This window comes from Haliotis cracherodii, unplaced genomic scaffold (genome assembly GCF_022045235.1).
Source record: "Haliotis cracherodii isolate W230 unplaced genomic scaffold, xgHalCrac1.p SCAF_8, whole genome shotgun sequence".
Lineage (NCBI taxonomy): Eukaryota > Metazoa > Mollusca > Gastropoda > Lepetellida > Haliotidae > Haliotis > Haliotis cracherodii.
In genome coordinates, this window is record NW_027266341.1 from 14,728,759 (window position 1) to 14,746,276 (window position 17,518).

A 17,518-nucleotide genomic window follows, 5' to 3' on the forward strand; every position below is an offset into this window, starting at 1 on the left:
GTTCTAATGTTTGGTCATGAGATACTTTTGTTGGTTGGTTGGTTTGTTGTTTTACGCCGCACTCAGCAATATTCCAGCTATATGACGGCGGTCTGTAAATAATCGAGTCTGGACCAGACAATCCAGTGATTGACACCATGAGAATCGATCCACGCCATTGGGATCGATGACATCGCTGACTTGGTTGATGCATGTCGTCGTATCCATATTGCGTCAACCAAGTCAGCAACCCTGACCACCCAATTCCGCTAGTCGCCTCTTACGACAAACATAGTTGCCTTTTACGGCAAGCATGGATTGCTGAAGATCTATTCTACCCCGGATCTTCACGGGTCTGATATACCATGAATAAGAATATACTATGAATAAGGATAAAATGTACAGTACTCATCTCTTAGCGTGTCAGTGGTAACACGTATGTAAGAACATATTACAAAATATGACATGGGCATGCGTGCTAAAATGTGATTGGTTGAAAACAGTTAAACGAAAAAGGTTAACAGGCAATCTGAGCAAATAATTCAAAACGTACTTTGTCTGCTGACTTAAATACAAACCATATACATCGAAATATGAGTTCTTAATACCGTGATTACACAGCGACAATGTCTCAATTTCACACATTTCAGCAATAACAATGTATGTGCTGGAAATGACTATATACGGCGGACTATTTTACTACCCTTTAAATACGCAAATACGTGTGCAGGAACCAAAATATAAGGTACCGTTTTATTCAACAATTCATTGTGTTCTCTTTAATCAGCGATTTTCAATCACATAAAATGTCTTGAAACACCTAAAAAATGAATGTCACGGTTAAGAAAAGTAAAACATGTTTATCAAATTCTTCTTGAATATATTTAGTTATTCGTGTCAAAATAAATTCCAGGCTCATACATACGCGAAGGGTTGTGGTGAGACTTGAATGTCAAGAAAATTTGTCTAGAATGGAATACCGTCCCGCAATACTAGAAACTACACCTGCAGGACACAGCAGATTTTCCTTATATTAAAACATTAATATCATACCATTACCTTGAAAAGTCATGTCTCATATCAATTTAGTAATGAAAGTCTATTACTCCACTTCGTGAATACATTGTGCTACAGGCCCGTGGCCCCCTAAGTACGGGCATAAATAAATAATTGATCAGTTTCGTATGTTTTGGAGGACATTTTCATATGAGAAAAATGAAGGCATGTACCAATAACGTTTGCTCTTTATACTAAAACAGATACAAGGAAACCTATAGGAAAACAAAAGTAGACCTTTAACAGCGATGAAGTCTTATACATGGGTAATTTAAAATATTATTATTGAGTAAAATATATTCAACTTGTTAACAAACTACGAATTCCTTATGTCACATCAAGTCAGCCCTGTTCTAAATCTATCAAGTCGTGCACGAATACAGCGAATCTAAAAATAGAACTAGGCAGGTCGGATCTTATTATTATGTTTTTATACGGGTGTATAAGCAGAATACATTATTTCACAAAAGGTCACCATGTTATTAATATATCAAATCGTAGTCCTTCATAATCTAAAAATAGAACTAGAGACGTTTTCGCTTGATCATTATGTCTTGTTGGGCTTTGGGATGCAACTGCGCGCATGACGAACCTATTCAATGAGCGTTGACGTGACAGACTAAAAATAACTCCTAGGGCGCGCACCATCAATAAAGTCGAGTGCTACCCGGATGTCACAACCAGAAGTCAAATGCTACCCGGATGTCACAACCAGGAAGTTTCCCAGCCATTGGTGGAATCCTTCTCTTGGGTGGTTCCATAGACTATATAAGATGTAGGGAGGACGAAGCAGCAAACGTCTCCAAGACTGCAAGACAACTCAACCGTAAGCTGACGCGTCTACATCCACCAACCAGCCAGGATCATCAAGATGAATCTCAAAATGGTAAGTCAAATTTGTTTGGTTTTCATTTTGCATTGAGTTGTATTATAGCATCATAGCATTGTAAAAATTCGCTTCGAAAGAAATATTTTTCAAGAATTTAGTCAACATTGTACAATTGTCATGTCGCATTGACTTGGCACGTTTAGATGAAATTGTTGTGACACATATGATTGATTAAAGTAGGAATTTGGCAAATGTAAAAGGTTGCAAATATCCTAAATTGGTATTTTTACTTTTTTTAGACCTTGAGAAAACGTTAAATCAGTTAATATTCCAGAAATGTGTGATAAAATTACATTAATTTAAACCTGAACGCGTCTAATGCATGTCTAATATTTCAATAAGTTTCTTAATACGGTAAATAATGATTTCGGTACATATTCGAATTTGATTTGATTTCATTACCTATTTTCAGATTGTCTACCTATTCAGTGCATGTGTACTGATCGGTGCTGTGGCTGGACAATGCCCGGCTCCTGATGACAATGCATTGACTTTGGAGCCCAACACCACCCTAGCTGTCATACGGTCATACGCTTCTCTCAGGTGAGTTCATGATTGGAAAAACTACAGCAATGATGACACCTGGTGTTCGCTTAACTTTGCGATCTAACATCGATTGACATAAGTTGTTTTAACAGTGTTACTGCAATATTTTGAAGAATAAAACAAATTCAAAATCGAAAATGAAACCTACATGAATTACTAAACTGCCTGACAAATGAAAGTATACACCTTTGTTTGATGGTGGCTGACCATAAAACAAACCCAATAAATGGTTACTAGTATTCGATGGTGATGTATTTGATACGTGTGTCATAGTTGTGTTTGGGAACTTAAGTTTGCAATGTGTCAGGGACTATTTTCAGCTGAGTAACGTTTTGATAACGTTTGTAATTACTTTTAGATCCGTGTATACTTCTTTTGCCCCACAGTTTATTTATATAAAGTCATCCTGTATTTCCAGACGACGTATATCAGCGTCTGCAACAGATCGACAGAGCCAGATGTTTCTCAGTGGTCTTGAGAACAGCAAATGCGCGGAGCCCAGGACAGTCCCTGAAGACAATCCCGACATCATATCAAGGTATACAAATAATACATATAAATGAAGAATAAATATAATTATCATGAATGAATTACATTTATGACCCTGACGAATGAATCATTACCTATCATTAATTGTTCATGATTTATTGTTTGGTTCGAGTCCCTTTTCTCGATTCCTGCAGGTCGAATTCCAAGCCGCTGTTTGAGGTCAGTCTCGCCGCCAGTGCATGTGAGCCATGTCCCCCAAAGGTTAATTTCCTCGGCCGCTTCTACGGCAGCTGCTACGTCATCAAACCCAGCGAGCAGCAAGTCAGATACGTCTCCTGCGGGTGAGTTTACACGGGATCGTCAAACTACAGCCAGCTGACATAAATATTTGTTACTTCCAATATGGCGGCTGTTTGTTTGCAAAATATCGCTTCTTTGAAGAATCAAATTTTGAAAGAAATTTTTAATGGCCTAACTTGGTCAGATTGCTCTTGATACGAATGACTTCATAAGAATCCTAGCTGGAATTGCGGAATACAAATAGCGAATACTAGTATACTCCAGACCAATATTGATCCAAATGTCATTGATAGCCGTGAAAAATTCAGCGCGGTTACCGATAGTTTAAGCCCGTGTTTAAAGACATCTTTCGATTTGTGTTTGATTATTTGTTGTTTAACGCCGCACTCAGCAATATGCCAGCTACATGACGGCGGTCTTTTGATTTTTAACTAAATGTTCTCAATGATATTGAGATCCGGAGACTGTGCCGGCCATTCCGTCACATTGAAATTATTGTTTTCACAGCGCGTGCCCGCTGAACGGGAGCATTGTCATCCTTGAATGTGTACGCTTTGTTGGTTAAAACAGGCCAGAGATTATTTTCAAGAATGTCAATACATTTCAGAGGAGATTATATTGCCTCAGTGTTTCGACACCTTCATAACAAACTCACCCACACAGCACAGCATAACAGATAACCTTCCTTTTCGGGCACACGAGATGGTGACTGTTGATTTCATTGTCCTTCCTCCAAATGAAAACTCGGTCGTTGGAACCAACCACAACCTGGCACCACCATCTTCTTCGTCATCTGCGATAGCTCTTACCTAACAGTTTCTCTCTGGACAGTGACCGCCTCCGTGGTCTAGTGGTAGAGCGTCCGCCCGGAGAGCGGAAGGTCCGGGGTTTGATCCCCGACCGCGTCATACCAAAAGACGTTAAAAGATGGTACTTGTTGTTACCCTGTCTGGCGCTCGGCATTAAGGGGCTAAAACAAGGACTGGTCAGCTCGGAGTCAGTATACTGTGTCTGAGTGGGGTATTCATGTTAAACTGCGGCATGGTATCTCAGTGAGCTAGCACTATAAATCGGCATCAGTCCGGACTAGTACAAGCAGCCACACAAACACACACACGTACATGCACGTCGCTATATAAGAAGGGGCAGTCGGGTAGCCTAGTGGTTAAAGCCTTCGCTCGTCACGCCGAAGACCCGGGTTCGATTCCCGACATGGGTACAATGTGTGAAGCCCATTTCTGGTGTCCCCCGCCGTGATATTGCTGGAATATTGCTAATAGCGGCGTAAAACCATACTCACTCAACTCGCTATATATCTTGGACGCGACGTTAAACCCAATTTCACCTCACCTCTCTGGACAGTCTTTTGACAAAAATGTACTTCATTTCCCTCATTAATTATATTAGTCATTCCTTGCAAAGTTGTTTTTCTGTTTCCTTTCACTACCTGTGACATTCCGTCTCATCGCTAATGCTAAAAGATTTCCTCCGCCAAATTCGTTCCAAATTTTCTATCGAACCGGCCATAATTTCTAGTAATACTGTTGATGGTTGTCCTAGGTATGCCGAATATTATTATTGCCAACACTTAGGGGTTTCCAGTGTGTTTTGATACTTTTACAATATTTTCTCGCTGCCCACTGCACAATTCAGGTGATATGCAAAAAAAACTATAAATCCCTCGGCTGACTGTGCAATAACTGAGACAAGCAGACGACATAAGATGGCTGTCACGTGACTCGCACGTTCCGTACAGAGCACACGTGATTCAGCTGGGATGTCCTCGCGCCTCGTGTTTCGTCACCCGTTTTGCAAAGCAACGAATATTTAAGTCCAGTAACTGTAGCTCAAATATTTGCAGATGGGTAAGGTGATTTGTTTGAAAAGAGAGTTTGCTCTAGAGAAAATATAATTTGACATGACGTATTGCTGAAATATAAATCGTCCGCTGGACATGCTGGATGTCCTGAAGAAAGAGTGAAAAATGTTAAATTGTGCGGCTCCTCCTTTCAAAGAAAATACATTCGTGTTTCCAGGCAATTATCTGTAAGTTTGATTTAAGCTGATGCTTTTCTCTCCACAGCAAAACATGCAAGCAGCCGTGTATGTGTTCCCGGAGCTACTGCCAGAGAACTCACTACACCAAGGTCTGGTTCCTATCTTACTGTACAAGAAGGATCGGCGGTTTCCAGAGCGGTTTGAACTTTCGGTTCCTGTGGCTCCCACAAGACTGTGCGTGCAGAAACTATTAACTCAATGGTTGACCTCGGCCTCAAGAGTTATTGGTTCAATGGCATTTCTCCGTAACAGCAAGCTGACTTAATGTTACTGAACTATTGTCTGATTATAAAACATTATCTCTGAGTGTGAAAATATGTCATGATCAACTTATTGGTGTATATATCTGACTATAGAAAAGCACATTTCCTATATATGCATCTTGATGCATCTGTTCCACAGCATATCATTTTCAGCAGGCATTTTTACATGGTTTACAAATTACGCCATTCCAAAATGTTGAGAAGTTTTGGAAATCTAATATTTTTCTTTCCTTCGATGTTGGAATGTCGGCCATAAAAAAATCACACACATCAAATTTGGCCAATAACAGAATGAAAGACAGAAAAAACCGTTTATATTTGTTGTTTTCATTGATATTGTTACAAGTGTTGATTTGATGTTACAATCATATTATTATTTTGTAAAATGTAGTCAGTTCAGTTTGGTGTGTCATAAAAGAGAAAAAGATTATTCTTGTTTGTGTTTTCTTCGTTTAAAATACAAGTTTGCAGACGACTATATAATATACCTGTCTCACTTGAATATATATGTTTTGTCTGTGTATATTCACGGGTTGTTCAAGGAAGCCAGGTGTATTATATAGGAGTTCTTTTGTTTATGAATCACGATCGAATAGTGTCGTTAGCATGTGTTTATGAAAAGGATATCGCATCCTGTCTCACCGCTGACACTATCACAAACACACGCAAAGGCAAGTCAATTGTTCACTGAAAAGAAACACTTGAATGAGTGAGTTGGGTTCAATGCCGTTTTTAACAGTATTCCAGTTAAATCGCGGTGTGTCAGCTTAATGGGGGAGGAAAGCCCCAAGTGATGCAGGTCTCAGACGTTTACCACTTCGGTGACACCTACGAGCACGGGTTTGGTGCTGACAAACCTAAAAACATAATCGGGGCGAACCGAGAATCGAACCCACAATCAGAGGTTTCTTGCGTGTTCAAGCAAGGCAACTCTGCACAGCGAATCACGGCGCCTTCGACGACTGGGCCACGGTGCCCCCAGAAACATTTGAACATACAGTACAAGTTAGAATTAGTAAATTACATCGGACATCATTTTTTGTCACTGATGCGTCAATTTGGATATGTCCTCAACATAAGTCATCCCTCATGCCATACAGTCTTCATCTTCCCGAGGCAAGGAGTTGACTGACTTTAAAAGTCCAGTTTCCATCCTTGCCGAACTAGGCTTGAATTCGTGGGCTCGATCGTAGCACCACCATTTCCAAGGACACATTGCACTTTGGGGCATTCACAGATACAGATGTGTCAAGTGTATTATCATATATACAATATATACAGTATCTTATGTTTACTATGACAAATATTTGTTGTTGTAAATGATGAATGTGAAATGGAAAAAAGCACTCCGAGTAGCATTATTTTCGTTTCTCGAAATAAGAAAATTCAATGTTTATCCATGTTTATTAAATGCCGCTGTTGTCAATAGCAAGAAGACCGGATTCATCACGATTCAAACTCGGGCATCCCGTGGGATAGAGAATATAACAAGTATATTACAAATAATTAGATTTGGAAAAGTAGGTAATGAGTAGTCAGTGGTTGGGGAAAAAGTGATAAATTGGAAATGATTTATAGAAACGTTTTTATGTATTTAGACCCCACCGAGAAGGTTAGACTTGATCAAGAAGCTGCCTAGCTAGAGAAACATTGTTGGACATTTTTCTTACGTGAGTCTAAATCAACTATGTTTGCAACAAATCAACGCTCTTTGTTTAATTCCGGTAAGTTAAAACTTCCTAATTTGCCTGGCGATCACGTGTCTCTGTAAGGCTCTGATTGGCTCGCTGGCCAAATGAACTCACTGTAGCTTCATTATAATGCTTCTTTGTGTCTATGTCAACTGCTATAGTAACCCGGCAAGTGGGCTCTGTCCAGCCGTGCAGCTCGTGTTTATCTCGCTGAATATTTCAGAGTCAGTGTCTGTGGCGAAGTGCACAGGTTCATTCGCAAGATGGTGACCAACTGTGTTTCACAAATCCCCATTTGGGACGTCGAGCGTTTCTCGAAATCATGCACGCAGATGTCTTGCTAAATCCGGATGAAGAGTCTAAAGTAAATGATTCAGAGTTAAACAAATTAGATGTGTTATTACATTGTCTGCATGAGCGTACACATTGATTTACATCCCAGTTTATGTCATTATGTTTTATTACAATATCCATAAACAAATACAGACTCAAACTGTGAAGGTGTATACATCTAGCTGGTCCGTCTTGGGAGAAACTTTCTGCGTAGAGTTGAATGTCAATTCCCATGTCTTTCTGTATGCTGTCAGTGTTCAGGTAAGGTAAATGCGTTCTTAGTGTTAGGCGGATAATAGGCATACAATAAAATTGAGGGGTTATTCACATAGGTCGGACCATTTCAAGTGTAATTGAAAATACATCACTTTCAGCCATAAATCCTTTTTCAATCATTGAAACATCCACTGAGAAAGGTACAGTCTCGATGGATGAGGTTTTACGGTACAGCAAACAACTTTAAAACACTAAATCTTCGCCAAATATACCTTTCATAGAAAGTTGAATACACTCAATGTAATGTAACAGTCTTGTGATATTTACCTAATTTTATCTACCGTGCATGAGTGTAAGAAGATCTGAGATATGTTAAGTAATAATACAAGAGCTGTTAAACCATAGTTTTTAATGTACCGAGCTGTGGTGCCCTATAATATACGGTGGGTCTATGGTCTACATCAGTACTGAATGTAAAGTTTACAGAAATAGAACACAGTGACTCTGCTTTCCGTCCACTCGTGAACAAAGGAGAACTGTTTATGGTAAGCCTGGTAAGCCTGGTAAGCCTTGAGTGGGTGTGCCAGCTGTAGGTGAGGACATGTTCTTTATCAGAACACATGATATGAAAGTGTCTCAAACATGCAGACACCTTTCAAAACAGCATTTTTTTCCCATTATGACACGGCACATGCCGAATCACAAAGCCTGGCTGCCCCATCCTCAAAGTCAACTTTACGGCATTGTGAACCACAAAACAGGGGGACCTTATGATGAAAGCTTCATTGAAGAGTATTCCTGTGGTATCACGGCGTAGCTTAGGCGTTTACCGGTTTAGAGAAATCTACGACGACGGGTATTGTTATGACAAACCAAGGATCATAATCAGAGCGAAACGAAAAGTCGAACTTAGGAACTCGCCTAGAGATGCAAATTAGACTAAGACGACAGGGCCACGCGAATCTCCTTATTCACATTATGTATATATGTTTACAAATATGTCTTAAAAGTTAATTTGTTAAGAACATGTAATATTAAGTTTCGCCTGGGCATAAAAAGATTGTTCCTTTTATCTGTTAACATAGAAACTGCTGATAAACACAAAATGACACTTTGACAATGTTCAGTACATATAGGTGCATTTTCAACCCTTGTGGTTATATGTTTTGTTGTTTGTTGTTTAACGCCGCACTCAGCAATATTTCAGCTATATGATTGGTGTCTGTGAATAATCGAGTCTGAACCAGTGATTGACACCATGAGCACCAATCCACACAATTGGGATACAATGACATGCATCAACCAAGTCAGCGAGCCTAACCACCTCATCCCGTTAGTCGCCTCTTTCAACAAGCAAAGTCGCCTTTTTCGGCAAGCACGGGTTGCTGAAGACCTATTCTACCCCGACACTTCACGGGTCTGGTGCTATGTGTATAGGAAGTTAAGGTATTGGTTGTACAGTTTGGCATCTCGTTATAATATGTCTAAATCGCATTTGAAATATACGAGTATGATAGAGAGTAATTCTGTATACAGATATTGTTATAGAGAAGCACAGAGGATGTGTTGGATGAATACAAACATATGAATGTAGTTCTAATGTTTGGTCACGAGATACTTTTGTTGGTTGGTTGGTTTGTTGTTTTACGCCGCACTCAGCAATATTCCAGCTATATGTCGGTGGTCTGTAAATAATCGAGTCTGGACCAGACAATCCAGTGATTGACACCATGAGAATCGATCCACGCCATTGGGATCGATGACATCGCTGACTTGGTTGATGCATGTCGTCGTATCCATATTGCGCCTATCGATGCTCATGATGTCAATCACTGGATTGTCTGGTTCAGACTCGATTATTTACAGGCCGCCGTCATAAAGCTGGAATATTCGATGACATGCGTCAACCAAGTCAGCAATCCTGACCACCCAATCCCGTTAGTCGCCTCTTACGACATCATAGTCGCCTTTTACGGCAAGCATGGGTTGCTGAAGATCTATTCTACCCCGGATCTTCACGGGTCTGATATACCATGAATAAGAATATACTATGAATAAGGATAAAATGTACAGTACTCATCTCTAAGTGTGTCAGTGGTAACACGTATGTAAGAACATATTACAAAATATGACATGGGCATGCGTGCTAAAATGTGATTGGTTGAAAACAGTTAAACGAAAAAGGTAAACAGGCAATCTGAGCAAATAATTCAAAACGTACTTTGTCTGCTGACTTAAATACAAACCATATACATCGAAATATGAGTTCTTAATACCGTGATTACACAGCGACAATGTCTCAATTTCACACATTTCAGCAATAACAATGTATGGGCTGGAAATGACTATATACGGCGGACTATTTTACTAACCTTTAAATACGCAAATACGTGAGCAGGAACCAAAATATAAGGTACCGTTTTATTTAACAATTCATTGTGTTCTCTTTAATCAGCGATTTTCAATCACATAAAATGTCTTGAAACACCTAAAAAATGAATGTCACGGTTAAGAAAAGTGAAACATGTTTATCAAATTCTTCTTGAATATATTTAGTTATTCGTGTCAAAATAAATTCCAGGCTCATACATACGCGAAGGGTTGTGGTGAGACTTAAATGTCAAGAAAATTTGTCCCGCAATACTAGAAACTACACCTGCAGGACACAGCAGATTTGCCTAATATTAAAACATTAATATCATACCATTACCTTGAAAAGTCATGTCTCATATCAATTTAGTAATGAAAGTCTATTACTCCACTTCGTGAATACATTGTGCTACAGGCCCGTGGCCCCCTAAGTACGGGCATAAATAAATAATTGATCAGTTTCGTATGTTTTGGAGGACATTTTCATATGAGAAAAATGAAGGCATGTACCAATAACGTTTGCTCTTTATACTAAAACAGATAAAGGAAACCTATAGGAAAACAAAAGTAGACCTTTAACAGCGATGAAGTCTTATACATGGGTAATTTAAAATATCATTATTGAGTAAAATATATTCAACTTGTTAACAAACTACGAATTCCTTATGTCACATCAAGTCAGCCCTGTTCTAAATCTATCAAGTCGTGCACGAATACAGCGAATCTAAAAATAGAACTAGGCGGATCGGATCTTATTATTATGTTTTTATACGGGTGTATAAGCAGAATATATTATCTTACAAAAGGTCACCATGTTATTAATATATCAAATCGTAGTCCTTCATAATCTAAAAATAGAACTAGAGACGTTTTCGCTTGATCATTATGTCTTGTCGGGCTTTGAGACGCAACTGCGCGCATGACTAACCTACCTATTTAATGAGCGTTGACGTGACAGACTAAAAATAACTCCTAGGCCGCGCACCATCAATAAAGTCGAGTGCTACCCGGATGTCACAACCAGAAGTCAAATGCTACCCGGATGTCACAACCAGGAAGTTTCCAAGCCATTGGTGGAATCCTTCTCTTGGGTGGTTCCACAGACTATATAAGATGTAGGGAGGACGAAGCAGCAAACGTCTCCAAGACTGCAAGACAACTCAACCGTAAGCTGACGCGCCGGCATCCACGAACAAGCCAGGATCATCAAGATGAATCTCAAAATGGTAAGTCAAATTTGTTTGGTTTTCATTTCGCATTGAGTTGTATTATAGCATTATATCATTGTAAAAATTCGCTTCGAAAGAAATATTTTTCAAGAATTTAGTCAACATTGTACAATTGTCATGTCGCATTGACTTGACACGTTTAGATGAAATTGTTGTGACAAATATGATTGATTAAAGTAGGAATTTGGCAAATGTAAAAGTTGCAAATATCCTAAATTGGTATTTTTACTTTTTTTAGACACAACCTTGAGAAAACGTTAAATCAGTTAATATTCCAGAAATGTGTGATAAAATTACATTAATTTAAACCTGAACGCGTCTAATGCATGTCTAATATTTCAATAAGTTTCTTAATACGGTAAATAATGGTTTCGGTACATATTCGAATTTGATTTGATTTCATTACCTATTTCCAGATTGTCTACCTATTAAGTGCATGTGTACTGATCAGTGCTGTGGCTGGACAATGCCCGGCTCCTGATGACAACGCATTGAATTTGGAGCCCAACACCACCCTAGCTGTCATACGGTCATACGCTTCTCTCAGGTGAGTTCATGATTGGAAATACTACAGCAATGATGACACCAGGTTTTCGCTTAACTTTGCGCGTCCTACATCATAACGTATCCACGAGTGACATAAGTTCTTGTAACAGTGTCATTTTAATACTTTGAAGAATTAACAAAATAAAGCATAGAAAATGAAGTCTTTGAAAGGCATTTTGAAGTGATACACATAAGGTGAGTTCATGATTGGAAATACTATAGCAATGACACCTGGTGTTCGCTTAACTTTGCGATCTAACATCGATCGACATAAGTTGTTTTAACAGTGTTACTTCAATATTTTGAAGAATAAAACAAATTCAAAATCGAAAATGAAACCTACATGAATTACTAAACTGCCTGACAAATGAAAGTATACACCCTTGTTTGATGGTGGCTGACCATAAAACAAACCCAATAAATGGTTACTAGTATTCGATGGGGATGTATTTGATACGTGTGTCATAGTTGTGTTTTGGAACTTAAGTTTGCAATGTGTCAAGGACTATTTTCAGCTGAGTAACGTTTTGATAACGTTTGTAATTACTTTTAGATCCGTGTATACTTCTTTTGCCCCACAGTTTATTTATATAAAGTCATCCTGTATTTCCAGACGACGTATATCAGCGTCTGCAACAGATCGACAGAGCCAGATGTTTCTCAGTGGTCTTGAGAACAGCAAATGCGCGGAGCCCAGGACAGTCCCTGAAGACAATCCCGACATCATATCAAGGTATACAAATAATACATATAAATGAAGAATAAATATAATTATCATGAATGAATTACATTTATGATCCTGACGAATGAATCATTACCTATCATTAATTGTTCATGATTTATTGTTTGGTTCTACTTCCTTTTCTCGATTCCTGCAGGTCGAATTCCAAGCCGCTGTTTGAGGTCAGTCTCGCCGCCAGTGCATGTGAGCCATGTCCCCCAAGGGTTAATTTCCTCGGCCGCTTCTACGGCAGCTGCTACGTCATCAAACCCAGCGAGCAGCAAGTCAGATACGTCTCCTGCGGGTGAGTTTACACGGGATCGTCAAACTACAGCCAGCTGACATAAATATTTGTCACTTTCAATATGGCGGCCGTTTGTTTACAAAATTTCGCTTCTTTGAAGAATCGAATTTTGAAAGATATTTTTAATGACCCACATTAAAACGTGGTCCGATTCCTCTTCATACGAATCACTTCAAGAATCCTAGCTGGAATACAATTCAATTGGCGAATATACTCCAAACCATTATTGGTCCAAATGTCATTGATAGTCGTGAAAACTTCAGCGCGGTAACCGATAGTTTCAGCCCGTTTGAAGACCTCTTTCGATTTTTGTTTGTTTTATTGACGTTATTGACGTTTAACGCCGCACTCAGGTAACATGCCGGCTATTTGACGGCGGTCTTTTGATTTTTAACCAAATGTTCTCAATGATATTGAGATCCGGAGACTGTGCCGGCCATTCCGTCACATTGACATTATTACTTTCGATGTACGCTTTCACAGCGCGTGCCTGCTGAATGGGAGCACGTACGGATGATGTAAAAACAGGTCCGAGATTATTGTCAATATATTTCAGAGGTGTTTCGACACCTTCATAACATACTCAAGGCCTGTAAAAGTTCCGTCTTATCTCTAATCTCGTTACAAATTTCCCGCCGAACACTCTCGCCCATGTTTTCTAATTATACTGTTGATGGTTGTCCTAGGTATTTTTCTTGCCAAGTCAGAGTGATTTCCAATATGTTTTGATTCTAATACAATATTTCTCACAGCCCAATTCATCTGATTTTCGACCTGTAATTCCCGCGACTGACCGTGCAATAACTTGGGCAAGCAGACGACATCAGCTGGCTGTCACGTGACTTGCCATTCTTTATATAGCACACAAGATTCAGCTGGGATGTCTTTCCGCTTCAGTAAAGGAATGTTTCGTCACACGTTCTGCTTAGTGATTTGCAAAGAGACGAATATTTAAGTCCAGTAACTGTAGCTCAAATATTTACAGATGGGTAAAGTGATTTGTTTGAAAAGAGAATTTGCTCTAGGGAAAATATAACTTGACATGACGTATTACTGAAATATGAATCGTTCGCTGGACATGCTGGATGTCCTGAAGAAAGAGTGAAAAAAGTTAAATTGTGCGGCTCCTCCTTTCAAAGAAAATACATGCGTGTTTCCAGGCAATTATCTGTAAGTTTGAATTAAGCTGATACTTTTCTCTCCACAGCAAAACATGCAAGCAGCCGTGTATGTGTTCCCGGAGCTACTGCCAGAGAACTCACTACACCAAGGTCTGGTTCCTATCTTACTGTACAAGAAGGATCGGCGGTTTCCAGAGCGGTTTGAACTTCCGTTTCCTGTGGCTCCCACAAGACTGTGCGTGCAGAAACTATTAACTCAATGGTTGACCTCGGCCTCAAGAGTCATTGGTTCAATGGCATTTCTCCGTAACAGCAAGCTGACTTAATGTTTCTGAACTATTATCTGTTTATAAAACATTATCTCTGAGTGTGAAAATATGTCAGCTTATTTGTGTATATATCTGACTATACAAAAGCACGGAATTTCGGCCATAAAAAACAAACAAAACACACACAATAAAAATCGTTTTTATTTTTTGTTTTTTATTCATATTGTTACAAGTGCTGATGTGATGTTACAATCATCTTATTTTGTAGAATGTAGTCAATTCAATTTGGTTTATAATAAAACAGAAAAAGATTATTCCTGTTTGTGTCTTCGTCGTTTACTATACAAGTTTGTGCACGCCTATATAATAAACCTGGCTTAGTCGAAACTATTTATAATATAAATCTTGCGTGTGAACATACAAGGTTTATTATCTGGGATATGTCCTCCACATGCCTACCACAAAACTTCTTGAAAACTTTACTTAAAGGCCTTGGAAGCTGTTATACCGTGATCAGAAACCTTTTGAGAAAGAGCCGTTTGAGACTCTTCGTAGAAAGTGTAAGCTCGATTGTGCTTCAAAAGTTTAAACACCAAAGGCTGAAACTGCTGGAACATTGCTCGATATAAAGGAGCCATCCCTCTTGTTATAGTCTTGTCATTCTGGTATATGTTTCTAGATGAACATGTTAGGGCTCAATCACACATTCAGGACGTTTACTGATGTCCTTGACAGGACCATTCCCGATTAAAATTTGTGAAAAGTCTGATCAAGATCCTGTGATTCGTGGTGGGGAAATTCTCAAACTATGAGATATTGTTCAGGAAGCGTCCCGATTCAGCCGTTTCCAACCGCATTCGTCCCGATTCTCCCGTTCTCAATCCGAATCTGATCCGATTTGTATCTTCCGCATGGTAAGAAAACTGTCCCGATTCTCCCGAATACGATCCAACAGAGATCGATCCGACAGTGACCGGACAGTGAATCGACAAAATCGGTTCGCATTCGGCAAGATCTGGACGCAATCTGGACCCAGAAACGGCAATGAACAATTTATGCCCGTTCATTACAACAGCGTCCAGATCCACAGGACATCGTCCAGACAACACAGGACATTGTAACGATTTTGATCCGATAAAGCAGATTCTGTCATGACATAGTCACGATTGTAATCCAACTTGACAAAATCGGCTTTCCCGAATGTTATGGGAGCAGTTTATCACACAGCAAACGGGGAGAACAACTTGCATTGGACAACGTTGTATCGCGTATCGATCCCTAGATATAAAATACTTTACATTTCACCCAAGTGCTGCAACTGCTATGATCCCGAGCATTATTTAACATGTTAAGATTGCGATAATTTCAGACATAGTGTAACAGAATGTGAATGGGCTAAACAATTTGAGCGGTCTAAAATATAATGCACTGAGGAAACTGCTGAAGTCTACGCAGATCGAGGATACAAAACCCCTTTTAATTAGAACACCAATTATTTATAGTTCGTACCGCGCAATGTTTGAAATAGGTGATTCGTCTATTCTTGCATATTTGTAAACGGTGTTTGCTTTCAAGCATGTTATTACAAATTGGTTGAATGTGCATTCTGTATAATAGCCTCGAGTTAATTGTACATTTATATTTTTATCACACAAAGATCTTTTCGAAATTTATCACTACACGCAGAGTAAAACTGCAAAGCAAATTCTAACAGTCTCCCACGCTGAAGGTCAGAGTATTAAACACACTTATGTTAAACCTTGTATGTACGGGCACTAGTTTGACAAAGGCAAGGTACAAATTATTAGCGTTGGCACTACAACAGAATCCTGATATAGATACATGTTTAACGTTCCTGTTTTAAATTCTTAATCAATAAAAATTGTAACTGACAAAATCTTGTCCATGAAAATACATCAGCGAACATTCAAATGACGTAGATGGTTACGTATGCTCCAAATAATACAAGATCGGAAATAAAGGAATATACTTTTCTAGAGACCCACTGTTCAGAAAAATTAGATTTGCAGTTTCAGTTGAGGATTTGAAACAGGAATCTGACAAACGTATTTAAAAATCAAACTGAAACGTTTACAGAACGCTAAAAGCGACTATGTGTCCTTCAAAGTAACATACACGTTTTGAATTTAAGTACAAGAAACAATGTAATGAACCATCCTCTTGACGTAAGTCTTGTATTTCTGGTTAACCTTGTTTCAAATACATTCTCGCGTCACGTTATCCTTTACAATCTCACTATAGTTAATAAAGTAAGTGAGTTTGGATTAAGCCGCTCTAATCAGTATTTCAGATATATTTAGGCGTGTCAGCTACAAGTATATGCGAAAGAAAAGCCCGACGTGGAGCAGGTCATTGACGTTTGCCACACTGATTTAACCCATGAGCACGGGATTGGCGCTGAAAGCCAATACTTTTAATCAGGCCGAATCTGGGATTTGAACCCATGATCAAAGATTCTCGTACACCTATGGGACGTAACTCTGTACGACGCCTGACACGATTGGACCATCTACCTAATGTTGAGCGGCATGACTTCTCTCCCGGTATTGTCACTTTGAAGGACTTATATTAATATGAACTGATAACATTGAAAACAAACTGGATTGTTTACCAATATAAGTCATCGAGAAAGAAGTTACATGGGATAAAGTTACCTATTTCATAACGAGTTGAAAAAATATTTTGGCCAATACTGGAACAGTATGGGGTACTGAACAGTCGACAATATGGCCAAAAATTAACAACTGCTACTTAATTTAAATTACCATATTATTTGTATTGAGGTCGTTTTAAAAAACGTTTAACAGTACAAAAAATTCCGTTACATCACAGTGCGACAGCTCAATGCAGGAGGAAAGCAAAACGTTACGCAATTCGGAGACATTTATGACCTTAGTGCAACTTTTGACGTGGGAACATCATAATCGAACACAGGTACTTCATTTCTTTTAAAAACACAGGAGGGGCGGTCGGGTAGCCTAGTGGTTAAAGCGTTCGCTCGTCACGCCTAAGACCCGGGTTCGATTCCCGACATGGGTACATTGTGTGAAGCCCATTTCTGGTGTCCCCCGCCGTGATATTGCTGGAATATAGCTAAAAGCGGCGTAAAACCGGTGT

General features: G+C 39.1%; 2 protein-coding genes across 2 annotated transcripts; both read left to right on the forward strand.

Annotated features, from left to right (window-relative positions):
* The first annotated feature begins 1,841 nt into the window (after positions 1-1,841).
* On the forward strand, positions 1,842-5,883 carry LOC139450582 (uncharacterized). The gene is made up of 5 exons (XM_071232339.1): positions 1,842-1,921; positions 2,337-2,467; positions 2,889-3,008; positions 3,154-3,300; positions 5,343-5,883. The coding sequence occupies exons 1-5, from the start codon at positions 1,907-1,909 to the stop codon at positions 5,509-5,511; spliced, it is 582 nt and encodes a 193-aa protein (XP_071088440.1). The 5' UTR covers positions 1,842-1,906; the 3' UTR covers positions 5,512-5,883.
* A 5,460-nt stretch (positions 5,884-11,343) lies between these two features.
* On the forward strand, positions 11,344-14,558 carry LOC139450632 (uncharacterized). Its single transcript, XM_071232417.1, has 5 exons — positions 11,344-11,416; positions 11,836-11,966; positions 12,579-12,698; positions 12,844-12,990; positions 14,198-14,558. Exons 1-5 carry the CDS (start codon positions 11,402-11,404, stop codon positions 14,364-14,366), a joined length of 582 nt encoding a protein of 193 aa, XP_071088518.1. The 5' UTR covers positions 11,344-11,401; the 3' UTR covers positions 14,367-14,558.
* The last annotated feature ends 2,960 nt before the right edge of the window (positions 14,559-17,518 follow it).

Excerpts from the sequence above, each read along its gene's own strand:
- LOC139450582 (XM_071232339.1), top strand. Across the intron at positions 3,009-3,153 it reads AATCCCGACATCATATCAAG|GTCGAATTCCAAGCCGCTGT; the intron begins GTATACAAATAA and ends CGATTCCTGCAG. Across the intron at positions 3,301-5,342 it reads GTCAGATACGTCTCCTGCGG|CAAAACATGCAAGCAGCCGT; the intron begins GTGAGTTTACAC and ends TTCTCTCCACAG.
- LOC139450632 (XM_071232417.1), top strand. Across the intron at positions 11,967-12,578 it reads CGGTCATACGCTTCTCTCAG|ACGACGTATATCAGCGTCTG; the intron begins GTGAGTTCATGA and ends CTGTATTTCCAG. Across the intron at positions 12,699-12,843 it reads AATCCCGACATCATATCAAG|GTCGAATTCCAAGCCGCTGT; the intron begins GTATACAAATAA and ends CGATTCCTGCAG.